At 37.3% G+C, this 19,956-nt stretch overlaps 4 protein-coding genes and 1 pseudogene across 13 annotated transcripts; all 5 read left to right on the top strand.

The window, feature by feature from the left end:
- The first annotated feature begins 16 nt into the window (after nt 1-16).
- LOC104760257 (pre-mRNA-processing factor 39-2) lies at nt 17-4,857 on the top strand. 4 transcript variants are annotated; one of them, XM_010483155.3, is made up of 12 exons: nt 17-295; nt 387-487; nt 613-842; nt 1,087-1,254; nt 1,371-1,737; nt 1,818-1,961; nt 2,062-2,214; nt 2,298-2,417; nt 2,587-2,667; nt 2,811-2,957; nt 3,069-4,526; nt 4,616-4,857. In XM_010483155.3, the coding sequence occupies exons 1-12, from the start codon at nt 217-219 to the stop codon at nt 4,679-4,681; spliced, it is 3,114 nt and encodes a 1,037-aa protein (XP_010481457.2). In that variant the 5' UTR covers nt 17-216; the 3' UTR covers nt 4,682-4,857. The 4 variants fall into 4 exon arrangements, with proteins under 4 accessions (XP_010481457.2, XP_010481458.2, XP_087355702.1 ...); XM_010483156.2 differs by having other exon boundaries at nt 32-295; nt 613-834; XM_087499576.1 differs by having other exon boundaries at nt 41-295; nt 578-834.
- Nucleotides 4,858-5,275: 418 nt separating this feature from the next.
- LOC104771903 (uncharacterized) lies at nt 5,276-9,271 on the top strand. 5 transcript variants are annotated; one of them, XR_015588377.1, is made up of 10 exons: nt 5,286-5,434; nt 6,071-6,329; nt 6,432-6,553; nt 6,654-6,735; nt 6,818-7,309; nt 7,597-7,934; nt 8,095-8,239; nt 8,366-8,411; nt 8,790-8,862; nt 8,971-9,271. XR_015588377.1 is itself a non-coding variant. In XM_019240415.2 (9 exons), exons 2-9 carry the CDS (start codon nt 6,161-6,163, stop codon nt 8,987-8,989), a joined length of 1,440 nt encoding a protein of 479 aa, XP_019095960.2. In that variant the 5' UTR covers nt 5,282-5,434; nt 6,071-6,160; the 3' UTR covers nt 8,990-9,271. The 5 variants fall into 5 exon arrangements, 4 of the variants coding, with proteins under 4 accessions (XP_087354142.1, XP_019095960.2, XP_087354144.1 ...); XM_019240415.2 differs by lacking the exon at nt 8,366-8,411 and having other exon boundaries at nt 5,282-5,434; XM_087498018.1 differs by having other exon boundaries at nt 8,790-9,004.
- Nucleotides 9,272-9,862: 591 nt separating this feature from the next.
- Nucleotides 9,863-13,134, top strand: LOC104760255 (uncharacterized). Of its 2 annotated transcripts, none has more exons than XM_010483152.3 (10): nt 9,863-10,278; nt 10,464-10,603; nt 10,700-10,834; nt 10,929-11,039; nt 11,127-11,387; nt 11,481-11,680; nt 11,760-12,030; nt 12,120-12,230; nt 12,318-12,509; nt 12,629-13,134. In XM_010483152.3, exons 1-10 carry the CDS (start codon nt 10,086-10,088, stop codon nt 12,974-12,976), a joined length of 1,962 nt encoding a protein of 653 aa, XP_010481454.2. In that variant the 5' UTR covers nt 9,863-10,085; the 3' UTR covers nt 12,977-13,134. The 2 variants fall into 2 exon arrangements, 1 of the variants encoding a protein (XP_010481454.2); XR_015588376.1 differs by having other exon boundaries at nt 9,962-10,278; nt 11,127-11,392.
- A 270-nt stretch (nt 13,135-13,404) lies between these two features.
- LOC104760254 (large ribosomal subunit protein eL32z) lies at nt 13,405-14,711 on the top strand. The gene is made up of 4 exons (XM_010483150.3): nt 13,405-13,514; nt 13,625-13,731; nt 14,196-14,377; nt 14,464-14,711. Exons 2-4 carry the CDS (start codon nt 13,642-13,644, stop codon nt 14,591-14,593), a joined length of 402 nt encoding a protein of 133 aa, XP_010481452.1. The 5' UTR covers nt 13,405-13,514; nt 13,625-13,641; the 3' UTR covers nt 14,594-14,711.
- Nucleotides 14,712-14,760: 49 nt separating this feature from the next.
- Nucleotides 14,761-17,959, top strand: LOC104760253 (pentatricopeptide repeat-containing protein At5g46460, mitochondrial pseudogene; annotated as a pseudogene). Its single transcript, XR_015588375.1, has 3 exons — nt 14,761-17,110; nt 17,270-17,415; nt 17,731-17,959. The product of XR_015588375.1 is annotated as a pentatricopeptide repeat-containing protein At5g46460, mitochondrial pseudogene (transcript).
- The last annotated feature ends 1,997 nt before the right edge of the window (nt 17,960-19,956 follow it).

Below are 19,956 nucleotides of genomic sequence, written 5' to 3'. Positions count from 1 at the left end.
ACTTTAGATTTTGGTGTTCATGGATTAATTTGTTAAAATTGAAAAAAAAAGTGAGAGGAACAAGGAGACGAGAGAAAAAAACTAATATATAAATGTATCTAATTTTTAATTAAAATATTATTCAGACCAGTTTGAAGTTTGAACCGAAGATCTCAAAACAGTAAGAGAAATTTCCTTAAAAAAAGAAAACAAATTCGAAGTCTTGTCCATCCAACCATGGTGACGACGGAGGTTAGGACCGCCGTCTCCGATAAGGAACCATTGCCACCGTCTCCAGAATTAAAGGGATCTACTGGTAAACCCTAACTCTCTCTCTCTCTCTCTGTGCATCAGTTTCCGCCATTACGCAAAGAAGGAAGTAGAATCTTAAGTCACCTCATTTGCAGATTTCCTCGAAAACGACAGATTACAAGAAACTTTTTCCAGTGGAGCACTTGATTTTGATGAATGGGTTTTGTTAATCTCCGAAATCGAGACTTCGTTCCCCGTAAGTCACAGTCATTGTTGTTGCATGTTTGATTTGGTGATCTAAAATTAGGGTTCTTTGTTTTAAATTTCAAAACTTTTTGTTTCTCAGGAACTAAAAAAAGGTTGAACTTGTTGCTATTGTAGGATGATATTAAGAAGTTGTGTTTAGTTTACGATGCTTTCTTGTTGGAGTTTCCGTTGTGCCATGGCTACTGGAGGAAATATGCTTACCATAAGATAAAGTTATGCACTTTGGAAGATGCTGTTGAAGTTTTCGAACGAGCAGTCAAATCAGCTACTTATTCTGTAGCTGTGTGGCTCGACTATTGCTCATTCGGTGTTGCTGCTTTTGAAGATCCTCATGATGTTAGTAGGTATTTCTACATTTTGGGTAGGCCCTTGTGTTTTATTCTTTGACTAACCAAAATTTAAGTTGTAATTTGGAACTCAACAACATTCTTTCTCATCATTAGAATTGTTCTAGTTACTAGAGTTGGTTCATATTGTTTAAGTTGTTCAGCATATTCAATTGATGCTAGATTGATAATTTACTTTGATTTTCCTCTATCTATTACCATTGGCGGATTTTTTGGAGCTGATTGCTTCCTTTCTGAACAGATTATTTGAAAGGGGACTTTCATTTGTTGGAAAAGATTACTCTTGCTGCACTCTTTGGGACAGATATATAGAATATCTTCTGGGACAAAAGCAATGGATTTCACTGGCTCATGTATATCTCCGGACCCTGAAAAATCCGTCCAAAAAGTTGGATCTCTATTACAAAAAGTATGTCCTTTTACGTATTTTCTAAATTGACTACTACAATTCTCCAGTACTACCAGTTCATGTAGCTTAAGTTTGTCTTTCTTAATTACATTATACTTGTCATGCACTTTCTTCAGCTTCAGGAAGATTGCGGCTTCTTTGAAAGAGAAGATTAAATGTGGAATAGATGTTAACGGAGACCTTTTGTCAGACCCCATGGAAGAAGAGTTGGTCCCTACACGTCACACTGATGAGGAAATCTCTGTTGTTGTGAGAGACTTGATGGGTCCTTCCTCTAGCTCAGCTTTGTCAAAAGCACTGCATGCATATTTGTCAATTGGGGAACAGTTCTATCAAGATTCACAGAAGTTGATGGAGAAGATAAGCTGCTTTGAGACAAATATCCGCAGGCCTTATTTTCATGTAAATCCGTTGGACGCTAATCAGCTGGAAAATTGGCATGCATATTTAAGCTTCGCCGAGTCATTTGGGGACTTTGACTGGGTAAGAGGTATTCCTTTGCTTTTGATTCAATTAGGCTCTTCTTGTTTGTATATAAAACTTGTTTCCTTTTTTAATTGCAGGCTATTAAGCTTTATGAGAGATGCTTAATACCTTGCGCTAATTACACCGAGTTCTGGTTCCGCTATGTGGATTTTGTCGAAATCAAGGGTGGAAGGGAGCTAGCAAACTTTGCATTGGCTCGAGCGTCACAGACTTTTGTCAAGGTAAATAGGGTTATCTTTAGTGTATCTAAAAAAATCAGATACAAGGTAGATGAATTACTAGGTTCATAAATTTGCATCACACCTTGTATGTTCATCGTAGAATGCATCTGTTATCCATCTATTCAATGCAAGATTCAAGGAACACGTTGGAGATGCATCTGCTGCTTCAGTTGCTTTGTCTCGATGTAGTGAAGAACTGGGTTTTGGTTTTGTTGAAAATGTAACTAAAAAGGCTAACATGGAAAAGCGTCTGGTAAGAATGATACACTACTCGGTAACATCTGGTTTTGATATCTCAGTGGTCAAGAATATCTGATTATGCAGTGTTCGATGCAGGGTAATTTTGAAGCTGCTGTTACTATATACAGAGAAGCTCTGGAGAAAACACTCATTGGAAAAGAAAATGTGGAAACCACCGGACTGCTGTATGTTCGATTGTCTCGCCTCAAGTACATGGTAAGTAATGTGTCTGACTCGGAAAGGTTTGTATTTCAGTTATCTGTTAATGACATGTCAAGATTTAGAGCTATAGGAACTGTTTGGGTCACTACTCACTACCTTACCTTCAATGCATCACATATTTTAGAATTTGTTCATTATCTTATGGTTGTCTTCCTTTTTGTAGATTACAGATAGTGCTGATGATGCAGCTCAGATTCTGATAGAAGGCAATGAGAAAGTTCCTCACTGCAAATTACTTCTAGAGGTGTGTTAATTGGCTGGCAGTTTGAATCTCTTCAAACTTCTAATCATAATTCCTCACATGGAAATAATAATTGTCCACTGAATTTCTGTAAATGTCTGTTACCATGTTTAACCTTCAATCACTGTTAATCTTTGCGCTAATAGGAACTTATAAGACTCTTGATGCATGGAGGGTCGCGACAGGTGGATCGGTTAGATCCTATCATAGATAAGGAAATATCTCACCAGGCAGATTCCTCCGATGGTCTGAGCGTAGAGGACAAAGAGGAGATATCAAATTTATACATGGAGGTAAGCTTATTATTACAGATAGGAGATTCTGTCGTCTATTTCATTTTTTTCCCATTTCTTGATTGCATAGAATGTCTTTGGTACTTAGTTATTGCTCTTGGATTTGGGCAGTTTATTGATCTCTCTGGAACCATCCATGATGTGAGGAAGGCTTTGGGTCGACACATCAAATTATTCCCACATTCTGCTAGAGCCAAGTTACATGAATCCCGTCCTTTAGGAAGATCATTTAGAGAGTTAATTCAGAGAAGAGAGAAGAGTCGTGAGTGCTCGAATCAGGACTTATTAACAAACAAAGGCATTAGCAGCACAGTCGATTCACCACCAAAAGAAAAGAAAGAGTCATCTCTAGACTCTGATGGTGCCCAATCTGTAGATGCCCATTCTAAAGATGCTGTTCGGGTGGACTATGTAAACACTGAGCTTAATCGGGGGTTTCTGGCTTCAGGAAATCTAGTTGAAGGAAACAAGAATGTTGTTAAGAGGGAGAATTTGTGTGAGTCACAGAGTGATCTGTCCATCGGGTTAACAGCGGATGAAGGTGGTGAACGCTCTCGTGAAGTTAGCCTACCTATCCAAGCCACACCAAAACATGGTTTTGTCACGAAACAAGCTCACTTTTCGTCCAATTCAGTAGATACTGTGAAATCAGATGCTATAGTGATCCAACCTAGTGGCTCACTGAGTCCCCAAAGTTACCAAAGTCAAGAGTCTCTTAGGCAAACTGGTCGGAACAGGTACCACAGAAGAGATTTAAACCAGACTCACAAAGATTGGAAACCTCGTTCTCAAGAGAGACCTCCTCAGATGTCTTATTCAGTCGGAACTCTCGGTCAGCAAATGGGTGTTGCTCCTCGAGACAATGGGGTAGCGGTACAAAGCTCAATCTCACAGAATCCGCAAAACCAATTTCAGAACTCTGCACTTCAGATGCATCCTGTGGTTCAAACATCCAATGCATATCCTCAAACTCAGATACTTGGTCAGCACATGATTGCACACCCTCCAGACTCACAAAATCTGCAGAACCAATATCCAAACTCTACATCTCAGGTTCAAACATCCTTTGCTTATCCTCAAACTCAGATTCCTCAGAATCCAGTGCAAAGTAACTACCAACAAGAAGGTCAGATGCAGAGTCATGAAGCTTATAACCAGATGTGGCAACAGTATTGTTATAACTATTATTACTACCAGCAACAACAACAACAGCTTATGTCTGAACAGCCACAACCAAATCAGAACGCTCAGCCACAACTTGATCAGAATCTTCTGCAACTTCTCTCCAAACAGTACCAATCTCAAGCCAAAACCCAGTATCCCCAGTCTCAACAAGTGGAACAGATCAATACACAACAACAGAACCAAGAACCAGAAAATCAGCAGCAAATTCAGTTCCAGCAACAACAACAACAACAAGAGTGGTACCAACAGCAACAACAATGGCAACAACAACAGTATGCTCTCTATCTTCAGCAACAGCAGTTGCAAGGAGAAGCAAAATGCGAGGAACAAAGACCCTCTATGCCACAGCCACAGGTCTCCACAACCAACAGTGATATTCAAAAGGTTTGCTAAAAAAATCGAACATGATTGCTTGGATTTTGTTTATTTTATATCTTCTTAGTCTTGTTTACTAAGAATATACGTTCTTGTAGAGTCAAGAATCTGGAGCAGTCAATGAAGCAAATCTATCTTCTGACACTTCCATCAGTTCTATATGAATCTCATGAAAGCCGATGAAACACGTAACTGATGCTGTTATTTAAAAGCCTTTAGACAACAAAAACTTAACTAAAAAACCGTTTACCAAACTTTGAATTACGAATTAATAAAACCATTACAAAATCCAATTGTAACTTTTCGGTGTAATGAAATTTCAATTTGGTTCGGTTTGGTATTTAATCCAATTGGAGTATCCGGTCAATTTGGTTTTATTTCACTTCAGTTTATCCGGTTCAGTTTGGTTTGCGTGCACTGAATCAGTTTTGGTTATCACGATGTAAACAAATTTCAATTCCATTTTGGTTTAGTTCGGTTCGGTTTTGCCGGTTACTGTTTTTTAATGGACGAAAGAGGAGCGATTAAAATATTTAGTACATTTTCGTAATAATGTTTAAGAAAAAAAAAGGAATCTAAAAAGTTGTAAAAAAAAAAGAAGCGAGGGGCTTAAACACGCGTCAAATTATGTGGGTGAGTCGTCCAGCTGGCCTACAAGAACACGTGTTGGTTAACCATTGGAGTAGAAGCGCCCACCAAAGGAACAAATCGTAGCCGTTGATTAGATGAAATAAAGAGCCGTCATAAGGCTCATATCATTCTCTATTGACCGTTCGTGGAAGTTATGTGAGAGAAACCCAGAGAGAAGAGAGAGAGACAGACCCACAAACACAAAACACAAACACAAAGTAGACGAAGACGACGACGACGATACAGCTCCTCTCTTCTCTTCTTCTCTCCTCTCCTTTCTCTCTCAGGTCTGTCTTCGTCTTCTTTCCTCAAATTCGATCTTCTTCGTCTTTCACCTGTAAATTTCGTTTTTTTTTTCTTCTGTGTTGTTTGACTTTCGATTTCTGATTCTGTGGTTGTTTTTGCTTTGAATTTGTTGGATTTATTGGAGAAAAAACTTTCATTTTCATCTGGGTTTTCTGAAAAAGTTTTCCTTTTTATTTTTTTCCCTTAAATTGTGCTGGATTTGTGAATTTTGTTATGTTTGAATTGAATTATGATTCTGCCTAGATTTCGTTTTGTACTTTGTTTAATCGCTCTCGAGTTCGGCTTAAAGATGACTGAATTCTATGTTAGTGTATCTTTGATTTGAAGTTAGTAGAGTATGTAATTTTTGATTTTGTTTCTCCGTCTCGAGTGAATTAGGAATAGAGAGACCAAAGTTAGGTTTTTTTTTTTTTAATTTGGTTTCCTTCTGTGTTAAGATTCTGGGTTTTGCTATTTCTGATACGTTGACTTTTCGTTTGTTTGTCTTCTCGATTTCGTCTCCATGATCCTAGATTCCATGTCCCCTGCTGTGTAGATTCTGTTTTTTTTTTTTTTTTTTTTTGATTTTTGTGTTTGATTATTCAAATGATTGATTGTGATGGGCTCTGTTTTTGCAGCATCTTCCGCTGGTTTGTTCTTTCAATAAGGTCTCGTTGCACCTATACGTGCTTGGTCCAAAGGTCTTTATAATTCGATATACAGAGCCAATGCCATATATAGAAATGAAGAGCAAGATAAGCAAGGTTCTCGGTGTCTGTAAGAAACATAAAGCAACTATAAGAAGTTCGTCCTCTTTGTCCAAATTATCAGGGGACTTGGAAAGCATGACCACAGCTACTACTCCTACGTGCCACGATGATGAGAAACAGCTTCCTGGTAATGATTTTTCCTTGTATTGTTGATGTAGATTATCTGTGTTTCTTGTGTCATCAATCGTTTTTGGTTTCTTCTCTCTGATGATTGTGTCGGTTTCTAAAGGTTTGGATACTTTTGCTCGGGATAGTGAAACCAATGAGCCCGCTGAAATGCTTGTTGAAGACACTTCTCAGTCTCAGGCGTTTGCTTCTTCAGTTAATGGTTCTGAATCTGTCGAAAAAACGGTACGATTTGATATTATGTGTAGTTTGACTTTTAAATATCCTTCTTTTACAGATACTAGATGAGCAAATTTTTAATTGTGGTTTTAACATTTCTGTGTAGGAAATTGGTTGCAATTACATGTCAAACTCAGATACAATATTGTCACCTGTTCTGAATGATGAACTGGATAGAAATGATCGAGGTATATATATGGTCCTGTTGCAGTTTTGGTATAAGTTTGCCTTTGTTTGACATATAATAAGCTAATATATTTCTTTCCTTAGTTTTTACAGCAGGAAACTCCGTGCACTGGGAAACCCCCAGGTGGGGAGCCGACGAGAGCAGCAACAAGATTTGCTTTGACAACCAAACGTGCAACGTTTCTGATTTCTATATTTCTGACGTTCTCATTGCGAGCTTGCCTTTTGATGAAAGTGGAAATGATGCTTTCACTGAAATTAGCCCCTTGCCTCATTACATCTTTCCTGAGCAGTACATGGTACTACCTTACTTAGAAGATGGATCAGCCAACACGGATGATATTAAGTCAGATGTTGACAAGATTAATCTCGATAACCATGACTTGTTTCTGGCGTTCAACCGGACAAGATCCTACAACGTGGAACCAGAGGATCATGCTGAAGCTGAACTAGCTGAAGACTTTGACCCTCAGCTTTTTATAAAAAATCAGCCGGAATTATCAGATGTTGTATCCAATTACTGGCCTCGGGATACCCTAAGAAAGAAGTCTGTGACCCTTGTCCTTGATTTGGATGGTATGATACCCTCGTTTAATTATTATTGAGTCTGATTTGCCCTTTTACGTTATTCTCTCATCTTGTGCTCATTTGTTATAACAGTTGTTCCTTTAAATTGATGTAGTATACTGAAAACTGAATCATGTTTAGAAACAGAAGGTGAACTGACTTATTTCTTCATTTTGAGTAAATATGGTTAATCATTTTTATGACTGTGTACTGTTAATTTTTCTGTTTATTTACCTTCAAGCTAAATGAGCTACTGAACTTACCAAATATTTTTTTTCTTTCTTTCTTAAATGCAGAAACTTTGGTCCATTCAACTCTGGAATCGTGTAATGCTGCAGATTTTTCCTTCAGGGTCTTCTTCAACATGCAAGAAAACACGGTCTATGTGAAACAAAGGCCACACCTTTACAGGTTCTTGGAGAGGGTGGTAGAACTGTTTCATGTCGTCATCTTCACAGCAAGCCACAGCATCTATGCCTCACAACTTCTAGATATATTGGACTCAGATGGAAAGTTCATATCACAGCGTTTTTATCGCGATTCATGCATTCTTTTGGATGGAATTTACACCAAGGATTTAAATGTTCTGGGTCTTGATCTTGCCAAAGTGGCTATAATTGACAACTGTCCGCAGGTACATTATTCAAGTCTGACGTTTCATTATGTTTTATGAAAGGTCTCAACCATCAATTTCAGTGTGAAGAATATCTGTCGCATTATAGTTTTTGAACTTTCTTGGTGTATACATGGACCCATCTTGATCATCCAAATCGTTTCTTTGTTAATTGTTTCAGGTATACAGATTGCAAATAAATAATGGGATCCCTATCAAAAGTTGGTACGATGATCCAACTGATGATGGTTTGATTTCGATACTTCCCTTCTTAGAGACATTGGCTGTTGCTGATGATGTTCGGCCTATCATTGGCAGGAGATTTGGTAACAAGGAATAAGAGCTTCCTTCTCTTTTTTTATCTATATACATCGAGTGCTGATTCTGATTTCTTTCCTTCCGAATTTTAGTCATAAATTGGCTCTTAATTAGTTTCTCATATCTCTTTTTAGGTCGTTAATTAGGTAACCAAAGAATAGCTCGTTGAGTCTATTGAGAGTAAGTTTCCTTGCTTGCTCGTTTTTTTTTAATAGAAGACCTAGTTGTGGGCTTAAATCTTATGATGTTGCTAGTTCTTCTCTGCCAAGATAGATCCTAGAAAATCTTGCAGTTTGTTACAAATGTACAGTTGGTTAAGCTGATATAATGGATGTGTACAAATGAGTTATTATTGCGTGAAATCTTTTTGCAAGTTAACACCAGCTGCGTTCATGTCTCTCTCTCTCTGGTCGCATTTCCTACTTGGACTGGTAAATCCAGAACGTTTTAAATGTGTCTTTGCCAGTCATAGAAATACAGAAATATATTCAAATAGTGCAGAAGTTGTTGAGTCATGAATCTTGAATCTTCTATCAGCTTCTCTTGTTTATTTTAAAGGTTCTGAGCAAAGTTATCCCACGTTTTCCATCTCTTGGCTTTGCAACATTCAGATGAGATTTCATACCTCGAGGTTGGAGGAATTCTGAGTATGCCATGATCGAGTCAAGCTCATGGTATATATATATATAGTCTATAATACTCATTAAAGGTTTTATGATTTTGCATGCCTTATGTGCAGATATCATCCAATGAAGTAACGAAACTTAACTATATATTTATACGCTTAGTGGAAATGACAAGAGTAGGTAAGTTTTAAATCCATTTTTACTTAGTCCTTTCTTTGGTCTAACAAACTTCTTGTGCTTCTGGTTTCTTATTCCCTTCCTCTCCAACCTTGTAATTTTTTTCTATACTGAAAGCTGTTTCACAATCATGTTACTTAACTCGGTCCAAAATCTGTATATGTCCCTCTGTTTCTCCCCTTGTTTCATGTAGATGGAAAAAGGTTATTGTCTTAATATCATACACGTTTTAGTTCACAGATGATTGTTTAAATTGTATCTCAGTTTCAGTATTGCTGTGTATCAGTTTCTGAGCTTGGTTTGTTTCCTCCTAGTCCTAGGGTTAACATTTATGGTGACTGGTTTAAATTAGTATGTTGATCTTTGATGTTATCCTGAGTGAATTTTCCAGGACCAGAGCTGTGCTAAAAACAAGTAACAGGCTCTTTCTTTGCCTATGGAAGTATTATTTTGCTCAGTTCAAAAAACCCTTATAGTCTACAATGCATGAATGATTTATTATAGTGTAACTGTCTACAATCTATAGAAACCTTTAAAAGGTTTTTGATAGTCTTAGGAACGTTTCTATTATCTATGAAGCTTACATCAAAACAGATTTCTTCCTTCTGCATTGAAAATGAAACAAAACTAGGCCTCCGTTTATCTTACTCGATAGTTAAAAATGGTGAGATATCTTATCGGCAATGCAATTACATACTCGGGGAAAACAAGACAGAAAATAATAACAAAACAAGCTGAGTGTGTCATGTCGTGTTACGTTGAACTGCAGTTCATGCCTTGTTGTTGGTGATGTCATAAACCTATCCGTTTTGTAACAAATAATTTGTCAGCCCACCAAATCTCTTCTACTTCTGCTTCCAAACCTTAAGGTATACACGAGCGAGCCACTATAAAATGCAATCTGAACCTACCAAACTTAAGTGCTCACACGTGACACGAACATGAGAACCCTCCGGACGATATAGAGTCTTTGAACTGTTTCGTTAAAGCTGGGATCTTTTTGTTGTTGCGACATTCGTCATATCCATTGCTTAGACAGAGAGAAGAGATAATGCTGAGAGCTTCGCTTCTCTGTTCTTCGACCTCAATTACTTTCACACCAATTCAACTATTCAATCCCAATAATTCCCACCAATTACATAACTTCGAACTATCTCGTCCCGTCTCGGCTCTGTCTGGTACCAAAGGTCACTTCAGTCTCGTGAGAGCTCGTGAGAAATCCAGCTTCCTCGTTCGTAGCACCGGTAACTAATTTTGTTTATTGGGCTTATTCTTGTTTTGCGTTTCTGGGTTCTTATTCTTGTTCTGTTTACAAGCTGTGGAAACTTAAGAAAATTTGGGTTTCGAGAAGCTGTTATTAGCAACTGGATTATTGAATTGATTATAGTTTTGGTTTTGATTGGCTCTCTTTGTTTTTTTTTATCTTTAGCTACTCAAGAGACAGTTGAAACCAGTAGTGAAAGTGGCTTGGATTTGGTTGAGGTTGGGTTCTTGTCTGGTGTTCATGGCCTACAAGGGGAGATTTGCATCAAACCAAACACTGATTTCCCTGATTTGCGTTTCTCCAAGGTATTAAAAAGAGAGAAATTTCCAGTTTGTGTGTCAAAAATATTCACTTTATAGTTATTTGACATTGTTTTACCATTGGCGTGATTGCTTCATTAGCCTGGTAGAAGATGGTTAAAACAACAATTGATGGGACAAGATAAGATTGATGAGGTTGAGTTAGTTGAAGGAAGACCTCATCCTGCGCAGAAGAGTTGGATTCTCAAGTTTCAAGGGTTGGACGATGTTGATGAGGTAGCTTTTGTGATCTCCGTGAGAGATTTAGTAGAGACGATGGAACATAATTTGTTAAATTTTCAAATTTTTTGTTGGGTTTTGTTACCTCCAGGTGAGACAACTCGTTGGTGCAACTCTGCTTGCTGAGGAAGATGATCGTCCTGAGCTTGACGAAGGAGAGTTTTACACTCGTGATCTTGTAGGCATGAGAGTTCTTCTCAAGGTATATATGTGGGTTTTTTTTGCCTCTTGTGATATATGTCGCAATTTTTGTGAAAACTCTCTGGTCTAAATCAGTTATCGTGTACAGGAGACCGGTCAACTTGTTGGAACTGTTGCTAATATATTCGACAATGGAGGAAATGATCTTCTACACGTTTTGCTTGACTCATCCATGGAAGTCTGCAACGGGAGTGCAAAGACCAATCAGCTTGTGTGGATACCTTTTGTAGACGCAATTGTTCCTGATGTTGATTTAGAAAGAAAGGAGATGTATATAACTCCCCCGAAGGGACTCCTCGAGGTGAATATGCGATCAGATGAGCGGTCCAAGAAAGAAAGGCGGCAGCTTGTGAGGCATATTCTTCTTCACTCTTCAGATTGACCAGTCTTTATAGACTTTCCAGTTGTGATCTTTTATACTCTGCGTTCTGTGTCATTTCAGGAATGGAAAGAAAGAAAAAAGCAGCAGAAGCGTCTTATTGCTGCTAAAAAGAAGTTATGTGAGTTGGAGCAAAATCATGTGTTTGATGGATTAAGGTTTGGAGAAAAGTCTCAAAGGAATTTACTTGCTGACCATATCCTTGACGTAAACTCCACACTGCTTCAGAAAGCTTTGCAAAGTATTGGCACCTCATCAAAGAGGTAAATTAACTTTAAGAAATTTCCCAACCATTGCGAGAAGCGTGTTTTCTCAGTTTTCGTTTGAATCTTGATGAAATAGATGGAATTTAGTTGAGGAAATCCATGCGCTGAGAGCTAGAGTACCGGAATGTACTCTGAATGTTTCACGAGAATTCCTTAGTTTTGATGCAAGCAAAGAGAAAATGGGTGATAACTTTAGTTTCCTTCAACAAGGGCAAAGTCTACTCTCTGAGGGTAAAGTTTCTATTTGTTTGGTTCTCAATGATCATGAGCACGAACAACCAGAAGGTGAGAATGGCGTAGTCTCGTACCTTCGTACGTTACTTGATGAGGAGCAAAGGTTCATAAAGGTTAGCTGATGCATAATTTACCATCTATAAAATGTTCATGTCATTTTAGTTATGATTTTACATGATAACTATCGGGTTATTATGTGCAGGAAGAAGATCGCGCTTGTGTGCCACTTGTCATAGTTTCCCCTGAACATAACATTGAAGCTCTGCAGAAGCTATTTCAGGACAATGATCATTTTGGATTCGAGTCAGAAAAGGTTAAGGCTTGAACTCTTCCGAGAATAGTTTTGCATTTTCGGCTATCAGATTCTCACAAAGTACATGTTTCTTTTACTAATATATAGATCTGGTTTCTCAAAGAAGAAACGCTTCCAGTAGTTAACAGCTCACCAGAGGAACCTAAAAAGCACAAGATTTTGATGAAATCTCCATGGGAGATACTTAAGTCCCCGGTTGGCTCTGGTGGAGTCTTGAGCATCCTTGCTTCACATGGAATTACAGACTCTCTTTCCACCCTGGGAATCGATTATCTTCAGGTACATCATCGATTTCTCTCTTTGATCTGACTAAGATCCAGAAAAGTTTCATCCTTTCTGATTTTCTTCTTCAAATTTGGTTAAAGGCATTAAACTTAAAGATGTTGGCAATCTCATAGGTACACAGCATCGAAACAAAACGAGAACCTTCACAACATTACATCAATCCGATGCTCGTTGGATTTGCTCGCGCAAAAGGTGCTGAGATTGGGATCCAGGTGACCGAAGAAACTGCACTCAAGAACCTTGAAATGACATTCTCAGTGAAGTTTCTGAAGAGATTGAAGGGAAAAATCGAGTTTGAAGCTGTAATGAAGATGAATTCACATGTTCAGAAGGTTGAAAAGGAGTGGGTTGAGTCCGTACCATCAGAACCGAACTCGTATGAGTTTCGTTCTGAGATTTACAGAGTCTTGAGTGAATGTTCTTCATCAGCTAAGATTTGTTTGATGAACATCACAGCTTAGAACATGTACATTGTTGTGTTTATTGTCCTCACATCTAAAAATAGTTTGGAAAGATGAGAGTATGAGACATACAAGAACTCATTACTCAACCAAGAGAGAACATCATTGTAGCATTTGGCTAAATCAATGTAAACACACACAAACTCAAGTGTATAAAACTTAAAATCTAAACCAAATATATAAAACTCAAATTTAAAATCCAAAAACCAATTTAAATTGCCATTCATATTGAAACAAAACTACATTATCTAAAAACCGTATTATATATCAAATATCAAAATATTATTCTGGTTTCAAAAAAAAAAGTTAATTTTATACTAAGATCCAACCGTTGATTGTGCGTTTAGAGTAACTTAAAGATCTAACCGTTGATTCTGTCGACCAGTCTCTGATCTTTTACAAAATTACATTTTTGACCCCCTTACATCACACAGAGAAACCCTAATTTAAATATTTATAAGAAAACTTCAGTCTACCAAAAGACATATTTTCTCATCAGCGGCGGCGGAAGCTCTCATCACCGTAAGCTCTCATCACCGTAAGCTCTCTTTCTCTCTCACGCTCTCTGAATCACATCCTTAATGTTAGTTTATGTGTATTGAAATCGATTTTCTTCTCACGCTTCTGTGCCTTTTGATGATTCTGTAGAGAAGGAGGAGTAAATAATGGCGGTTCCGTTACTTAGGAAGAAGGTCGTGAAGAAGAGGTCTGCAAAGTTCATCAGACCTCAGAGTGATCGCAGAATCACCGTCAAGGTAAACCACCTTTCTTGGTTACAGGTTTAGAGATTCAACTTTATTGCATGGGTTGTTCGTTCGTTACTCTCTGGAGTTTAGGCTTTGATACTGAGAAAAAAATGATTGCTTCTACTCTATAGTGAGACAATGTTATAGTTGAAAAAGACCGAGGCTTTCTAGATTGTTTCAGTATGATGCATTAGGACTATGAGATTTTGCATCTATATAAATGCCCTGTGGTATCTGGTAGCCAGAATTCTAAAATCTGTTTCTGGTTACTTCGTTTTTTTACGGGCAGAAAGTGAATCTCCTACAGGTCTTGCGACACAGTTGGCTTAGATTTGATAAGCTTACTGTTACTTTAACCCTGTTGACATTTCTCATCTACCTCATTTATCAGAAAGCTTGATTTGATTCTCTAGTGATATGTTTAGCTTTCATTCTCTGACTGTTTTGTTGTCTTGCAATTTGGTATTGTTCAGGAAAGCTGGAGGAGGCCTAAGGGTATTGACTCCCGGGTGAGGAGAAAGTTCAAGGGTGTCACCTTGATGCCCAATGTTGGTTACGGATCTGACAAGAAGACCCGACACTACCTACCCAATGGATTCAAGAAATTCGTTGTTCACAACACCTCTGAGCTCGAGCTACTCATGATGCACAACAGGTATATGATCTAGTTAGATTTAAACCAGAAGAATGTGATAGAGATTCTTGAGCAAATTCTCATGATTTGCTTTGGTTTCTTCTCAGGACTTACTGTGCAGAGATTGCTCACAATGTCTCAACAAAGAAGAGAAAGGCCATAGTTGAGAGAGCTTCTCAGCTAGACGTTGTTGTTACCAACAGGCTTGCTAGGTTGCTTAGCCAGGAAGACGAGTGAAAAGCCCTCTAGGGTTTTTACTTTTTTATCTGTCGTTGACTATTTCGGATTATCTTTTTTTGCCTTTTTGAAGATTTTATAACTTTGGTTCTCGTTTTATGATATGATTAATTCAGAATCTACACAGCGTAAAATATGAATCGAATCTTCAATCTACTACAAATTTTGTCATACCCTCGAAATGAAACAAAGCCAATTTGATAGAACGTTTATAACTTCATCGTTCAAGCGTAACGAAATTAGCAGAAAGTGATACTACCACATGATAATTTCGAACCGTATAGCCTATTTGTGAGAAAGCTTTAAAACACCTACGTTGTTTGTGGCCGTTACAAGTATGAGTTGTCGCGCCATCTTTCAACGATTCAAGTTTCGAGCTTTCTCCATTTCGAGATTCTCAATTTCTCATGTTGCCCATGAGAAATGGTACAGGAGCTTCTCGGTTGCTAAGGAGTTTCAGAATCTTGAAGTTTCGATATGTAATCACTTATTGAACCGAAGACTCGACGAGGCACGAGAGGTTTTCAAGCAGGTTCCATCTCCTCATGTGAGTCTTTACACTAAGATGATTTCGGGATACACGAGGAACAATAGATTGGTTGATGCGTTGGATCTGTTCGACGAAATGCCTGTGAGGGATGTTGTCTCGTGGAATTCGATGATCAGTGGTTGTGTTGAGTGTGGAGATATGGATACTGCAGTGAAGCTGTTCGATGAAATGCCTGAGAGAAGCGTTGTTTCATGGACAGCGATGGTGAATGGGTGTTTTAGGTCCGGTAAGGTTGATCAAGCGGAGAGATTGTTTTATCAAATGCCTGTGAAAGATACTGCAGCGTGGAATGCGATGGTTCATGGGTATTTACTGTTTGGTAAAGTAGACGATGCCTTGAAGTTGTTTAAGCAAATGCCTCGGAGGAATGTGATTTCGTGGACGACAATGATCTGTGGGTTAGACCAGAATGAGAGGAGTGGAGAGGCTCTCGATTTGTTCAAGAAGATGTTGCGTTGTTGCATAAAATCTACTTCAAGAACGTTCACTTGTGTAATCACAGCTTGTGCAAATGCTCCAGCGTTTCATATGGGTATACAAGTTCATGGCTTCATCATCAAGTCTGGGTTTTTATATGAAGAGTATGTATCTGCTTCGCTCATAACTTTTTATGCAAACTGCAAAAGAACAGAGGATTCTAGGAAGGTGTTCGACGAGAAGGTTCATGAACAAGTTGCTGTGTGGACTGCTCTATTGTCAGGTTATAGTCTGAACAAAAAGCACGAAGACGCGTTAAGTATATTCTCCGGGATGTTAAGAAACAGTATCTTACCGAATCAATCAACATTCGCTAGCGGACTGAACTCTTGCTCTGCTTTGGGAACACTGGATTGGGGTAAGGAGATGCATGGGGTTGCTTTGAAGCTTGGTTTAGGAACTGATGCATTTGTGAGTAATTCTCTGGTTGTGATGTACAGCGGTTGTGGAAATGTGAACGATGCCATTTCAGTGTTCATAGCAATCTCCGAGAAGAGCATTGTGTCATGGAATTCCATTATTGTTGGCTGCGCACAGCATGGGCTTGGAAAGTGGGCGTTTGTCATATTCGGTCAAATGATTCGCCTAAACAAAGAGCCAGATGAGATCACTTTCACTGGCTTGCTCTCTGCTTGTAGCCATTGTGGGTTCCTACAGAAAGGAAGAAAGCTGTTCTATTACATGTCAAGCGGACTAAGTCATATCGATAGAAAGATTCAACATTACACTTGTATGGTTGATATATTGGGAAGAAGCGGGGAATTGAAAGAAGCAGAAGAACTTATCGAGAGCATGGTTGTGAAACCTAATGAAATGGTTTGGTTGGCTTTACTTAGTGCTTGTAGGATGCATTCTGATGTAGACAGAGGCGAGAGAGCTGCCGCTGCCATTTTTAATTTGGACTCGAAATCAAGCGCTGCTTATGTCTTGTTGTCAAATATATATGCTTCTGCTGGTAGATGGTCGAATGTATCCAAATTGAGAGTTAAGATGAAGCAGAAGGGGATAATGAAGAAACCTGGGAGCAGTTGGGTTGTGCTTAGAGGGGAAAAGCATGATTTTTTCTCTGGTGATCGACCACATTGCATGAAAATATATGAGAAGTTAGAGTTTCTGAAAGAGAAGTTGAAGGAATTTGGCTATGTTCCTGAATATAGATCTGCTCTACATGATGTAGAAGATGAACAGAAAGAAGAGATGTTGTGGTATCACAGTGAAAGGCTTGCTATTGCGTTTGGGTTGATTAATACAGTTGAAGGAAGTACAATCACAGTGATGAAGAATCTACGTGTTTGTGAAGATTGCCACTCAGTGATTAAGTTGATCTCAAGAGTTGTGGGACGTGAGATTGTTTTAAGGGATTCAAGTCGGTTTCATCATTTTGAGAATGGAACGTGTTCTTGTGGGGATTCTTGGTAAAAAAGTGACTTGGGAATTTTCAAACTTTGACTAGTGACGCGAGAAGCTCGGGTTAAACATCTGATCTGAAGGTAAGAATAGAGGCTATAAACATGGTTTGACTTTTGTGGTGATGATTAAGTCAAGATCTAGTCTAAAAGGAGATAGGGCTGTTAAGAGAAAGAGTAGCAGGAAACTACATAGATTACTGTTGATGTCTAATAATTCTTTGTCTGGGTTATTTTCTGCAGATGAAGATGGGAGGAATACTCAAGAAACTACTGAGTTGATGATATGCACCCAGTCTGCAAGATACATAGGAGGATATGTCCTATTAGGATCATGTGAGAATTCCCCTTGCAACATTCCTTCTTCAAGAAACTTCATTGTTATTTAGGTAAACCATGAATCTCATAAACCATCTCTTATGTAAGCTCCACATAGATCGTGTCACTGACTAAGGAACTGGTCCAATTGGTAATTTTATGAAGCGATTCTTTAGCTCTATTATGTCTGTTGACTGTAGTTAAAATTTACATCAGTTGAGGCTCTTGAAGTCCACCCATTGTTCTCGCTATCTTATCTTGCTATGTTATAACTGTTACGGATTGAAGTTGCAAGCAACAGTGTAATATCTAATTAAGAAGCTAGGAATTGAGACATTCGTGAGACCATAGAATATGAACAAGCTCTGTTTTTCTGTCAACAACAGGTTTCGAGCTGAAGAAAGATGTTGAAAGCGGAAATGAGAATGAAGAGCAAAGGCAAAGGTGATTATTGATGCAACTCATTTTCATATGTTTGTTTTTCATGTTCCATTACCAAAACAGAGTTGGGACTCGAGTGCTAAACTTTTACTTGTAGATTAACTCCAATGTTAACGAATGTCAAAAACTAATATAACCAAGTGATGAATCGTATCCTTCACGAAATTTAGCAAAGAGAATTCTCCCCTACTTGAAGTCAACAACAATCATGTTGATAAACAGTTTCATCTAACTGATGTGGTATAAGATTCTATAAATATGGTATTAATGTAGAGACAAAGAGAAGTAGTAAGCGCATGCGGGTATGCACGAGACATATTATTTTTGTTTTTGCATACCAGATCAGTTGTGACATAGAGCTCTTCTCAGTTTAATACACAAAACAAAATGCTTATGATGCTCCTGGCTTTAGAGCTACTCCAGCTACATAGAAAAATGACATGTGTCATGTAGCATGTGAGTACTTCATTTGCAGATGCTTCGTAAGAGAAAGATGTTGTCAAACATAAGAACTTCAGAGACGAACTCGGCTGTGTTGTGTGTGGGATTCGATGAGGAGAAGAGAGAGAGAGAGACACCTTGTGATTTTCCCGCCTAAGACCACCAAGGAAGAAGAAGAGAGAAAGCAAAAAGGTCGCAAGGGGAGCATGAGAAAAAAAAGGAAAAAAGATACTCAGCTACACGAAGTATTGTTAAATACATGCCTACACATTCCAACTTGTATCGTTCAATACATGTCCACACATTCCAACTTTAAAAATGTATTGCCAACTACACGAAGTATATGTATTGCATGGTCACATATATCAACTATATGATGACATGTGCTCAACATCACAACCATTTTATTCCGGTACACCGTTCATCAAAATCCGGTGTTGACCAGTATTAACCGGCGTTGACCAATAAAAATATGCAATTTTTTTTGTTTTTAATCTTAGAAACGAAAAAAAAGTTTTAGTTGAATTATTTAGGAATCATTTATAGTGTTTTATAATGTAAAACATATATGGATCCAAAATAAAGATATATTCTATATAATTCCATTAATTTAGTCTTATAATAGTTATCTTTTTCAATTTCAAAACTTAACTAAAATTGAAATAAAAATCATTCATAAGATATTAAAAATTAAATTCAAACCAGATAATCTTGTTATAATAAATCAAATAAGAAAACTATTTATTTTAACTTTATTAATTTAAAAACATCAACTTCTTACTTAATTTATCTAAATATAAAATTAATATTATTTAATATTCTCAACCACAAAAATATATCTACAACAAAAATACTTAGAACCAAACCCAATACATATCAAAATTATTAGAATTATTGAAAAATGTTATATACTCATGGTAAAATAAAAAATTTAATATCTGAAAAAATTATTAATGATTTTTCATTTCAATTTTATTAATTTTTGCAATATAAAAATATATTATATATCTGTTAATTCATCCAGTCTTATAATAGTTAGTTTCTTTTTCTATTGCAATTAAAAACATCAACTTACTATTTGATTTATTTAAATATAATGTTTTTGTTATTTAATAAAAGAAATCTATTTGATTGTAAACAACAAAAACACACAATATTTATTTTTAATATATAGAAGATCCAAAAAATTGAGTTTGCAAAACAATATATTTGACTGTAGAAAATATTAATATATATATGAATATAAAATAATTTTTTAATAATTTTTATTTAACTATTAGTTTAGATTCAAAATTAAAATTACTAATTATAAGAATGAATACATTAAAGATGTAAACAATTTTTTGTTTGGTTTCTAATATTAAAAACAAAAAAAAATTGCATATTTTTATTAATCAACATCGGTCAACGCCTCAATAATGGTCAACACGGGATTCTGATGAACGGTGTACCGGAATAAAAAGGTTGTGATGTTGACCACATGTCATCATATAGTTGGTATATGTGACTATGCATTACATATACTTAGTGTAGTTGGCAATACATTTTTAAAGTTGGGATGTGTGACCATGTATTGAACAATACTTTGTGTAGCTGAGTATCTTTTTTCGACTTTAAAAATGTATTGCCAACTACACAAAGTATAGGCCTTATTGGGCCTTATTGGGCCTACATTTAACCGTTGAGGAAGAAAAGAAACGCTAATTTTCTCCGCCTCTAAACACGTTTGC

Source organism: Camelina sativa, chromosome 18 (assembly GCF_030686135.1).
Source record: "Camelina sativa cultivar CO46 ecotype springtype chromosome 18, ASM3068613v1".
Taxonomy (NCBI): domain Eukaryota; kingdom Viridiplantae; phylum Streptophyta; class Magnoliopsida; order Brassicales; family Brassicaceae; genus Camelina; species Camelina sativa.
Note: the sequence above shows the minus strand (reverse complement) of the source record. Positions and strands in the feature narration are given on the sequence as shown.

Coding starts and splice junctions, on each gene's coding strand:
- LOC104771903 (XM_019240415.2), top strand. CDS start 6,161: ATGCCATATATAGAAATGAAGAGCAAGATAAGCAAGGTTCTCGGTGTC. Junction 7,310..7,596: donor CCTTGTCCTTGATTTGGATG/GTATGATACCCT, acceptor TCTTAAATGCAG/AAACTTTGGTCCATTCAACT. Junction 7,935..8,094: donor TAATTGACAACTGTCCGCAG/GTACATTATTCA, acceptor TAATTGTTTCAG/GTATACAGATTGCAAATAAA.
- LOC104760254 (XM_010483150.3), top strand. CDS start 13,642: ATGGCGGTTCCGTTACTTAGGAAGAAGGTCGTGAAGAAGAGGTCTGCA. Junction 13,732..14,195: donor ATCGCAGAATCACCGTCAAG/GTAAACCACCTT, acceptor GGTATTGTTCAG/GAAAGCTGGAGGAGGCCTAA. Junction 14,378..14,463: donor CTACTCATGATGCACAACAG/GTATATGATCTA, acceptor GTTTCTTCTCAG/GACTTACTGTGCAGAGATTG.
- LOC104760255 (XM_010483152.3), top strand. CDS start 10,086: ATGCTGAGAGCTTCGCTTCTCTGTTCTTCGACCTCAATTACTTTCACA. Junction 12,231..12,317: donor TTGGATTCGAGTCAGAAAAG/GTTAAGGCTTGA, acceptor ACTAATATATAG/ATCTGGTTTCTCAAAGAAGA. Junction 12,510..12,628: donor TGGGAATCGATTATCTTCAG/GTACATCATCGA, acceptor GCAATCTCATAG/GTACACAGCATCGAAACAAA.
- LOC104760257 (XM_010483155.3), top strand. CDS start 217: ATGGTGACGACGGAGGTTAGGACCGCCGTCTCCGATAAGGAACCATTG. Junction 1,738..1,817: donor CATTTGGGGACTTTGACTGG/GTAAGAGGTATT, acceptor TTTTAATTGCAG/GCTATTAAGCTTTATGAGAG. Junction 2,668..2,810: donor ACTGCAAATTACTTCTAGAG/GTGTGTTAATTG, acceptor TTGCGCTAATAG/GAACTTATAAGACTCTTGAT.